The 1,612-nt window shown below is 54.2% G+C and overlaps 1 protein-coding gene across 2 annotated transcripts in view; it reads right to left on the bottom strand.

Annotated features, from left to right (window-relative positions):
* Positions 1-476, bottom strand: part of ANKRD28 (ankyrin repeat domain 28) — a 118,614-nt gene extending 118,138 nt beyond the window's left edge. For both annotated transcript variants that reach the window (XM_018576297.1, XM_018576288.1), the window contains exon 1: positions 140-476. In XM_018576297.1, coding sequence (XP_018431799.1) covers positions 140-166 — 27 coding nt within the window. In that variant the 5' untranslated portion in view covers positions 167-476. The remainder of the gene's footprint in view (positions 1-139) is intronic.
* Positions 477-1,612: the final 1,136 nt, after the last annotated feature.

Here is a 1,612-nt window from a genome sequence, read left to right as displayed (position 1 = left end):
GGAGCTCAGGTGAGTGTGTCAGTCACGTGATGTGTACACACACACACACACACACCGCAGTATGGCAGAGCCATGGCCGGCAGGCCCCTGAATGACAGGCGGGCACACAGCAGGGTAACCTGGGCCGCCTCGGTCTCACCTGCTCCCGCAGCTTGAGGAACACCATGGTGCGCAAAGCGGTGATGTCCGTCAGGCTTGCTCCTCCTCCCCCCGCCGCCTCATGCAGCTCGTCCAGCCTTGAGGGTGCCAGCGGCCGGCCTGTGCCCACAGGGCGAGCAATGGAGGCTGGAAGAAGCGGATACACACTCCCCCTCCTCCTGCTGGCTGCGCCGTCTCCTTCCTTGAAATTCAACCGCACAGCGCGGCCCCCGGACACCTCCTTCCTGAGCGTCACCGCCAAACCCCGCTCAGGCTGAGCTCTGATTCGCTCCCGTGAGGGGGCGGGCCTCTCTGTCTGCTTACGTCATCGCGAGCAGTCAAAAGAGGGAGGTAGATGTCGACCGCCTGAACGTCTTCTCTGTGCGCGCGCGCGATTGGCTTTGAGCATGTGACCCCTGTTTTTGTCGGGGGGGGGAGGGCGTTCCAGCCGCTTGCTAGTCAGTGCGCATTGCGTTTCCTAATTGAGAAAACGCAACGGAAATCGGAAATTAGAACGTCGATAGGACGGCTGCACAAATGTGGGCGGAGCACGTAAGGCATCAGATGATGACGTTGCCGAGTGACGGGTTCTAGAATACCCGCCTTTGACAGCTCTTGTCAGGGGTGGGCGGGGCCTACCAGGTGAGCGGTCTGTGCTGGCAGGTAGTGGTGCAGCCAGGCGGACGGAGGAGAACGTGCAAGATGGCCTGGAGTGTTCTCAGATCTCATTCACACAGGCAGTGACATGTATGTATAAATGAGGCATGATCCCCAAAAATGGGGATTAAAAAAAAAACCGTAGGGTCCTCTGGAAGGGTGCTTTTCCAGGGTCGGCCCTGGAAAAGCACTTTGTCCCCGCGCAGATGAAGACAAGGGCCTCTTCTCCACAGGCCCTGGGGCGTTGGTTGTTGGGGTGCGGCAGGGGGCTTATTGGCATCAGGGTACCCCTTTAATAAAGGTGCACCCAGATGCGGCCCTCCCTTGTGAATGAGTAAGGGGTACCTCTACCCATTCACTAAAGGGTGACATCAAAATGTAAATAAACACACCAGACTTTAATTAAAAAAAATACTTTAATTGAAATAAAAACAACACAGATTTTTGACAAGTCCTTTATTTAAAAATAAATGGATCCACCGACGTAATCCAGGGTCAATCACGACGTCCAGTGTTGTCCACAACGACGACGACTCAGCGAAATAAAATAATAAATAAATATTTTGAAAAAACCTAGATGCCCGTCGACCCTTCCTCACGTGATGGACTCCCGCCACAGAATGACATTCTGACATGCCTGCAAAATATAAACAATTGGGCGGAGCTCCGCCCAACTGTACATTTGCCTGACAGTCTGCCCGCAGGTCCCGGACAAAACAAATAGGCGGAGCCAACTGATGTCATGACTGGCTCCGCACAGTTGTTTTCATTTAATGACAGCCCAGTGTCCTCAAATAACCTGAGGCTTGTCATTGAT

Source organism: Nanorana parkeri, unplaced genomic scaffold (genome assembly GCF_000935625.1).
Source record: "Nanorana parkeri isolate BGI_ZX_2015 unplaced genomic scaffold, ASM93562v1 scaffold4, whole genome shotgun sequence".
Taxonomy (NCBI): domain Eukaryota; kingdom Metazoa; phylum Chordata; class Amphibia; order Anura; family Dicroglossidae; genus Nanorana; species Nanorana parkeri.
Note: the sequence above shows the minus strand (reverse complement) of the source record. Positions and strands in the feature narration are given on the sequence as shown.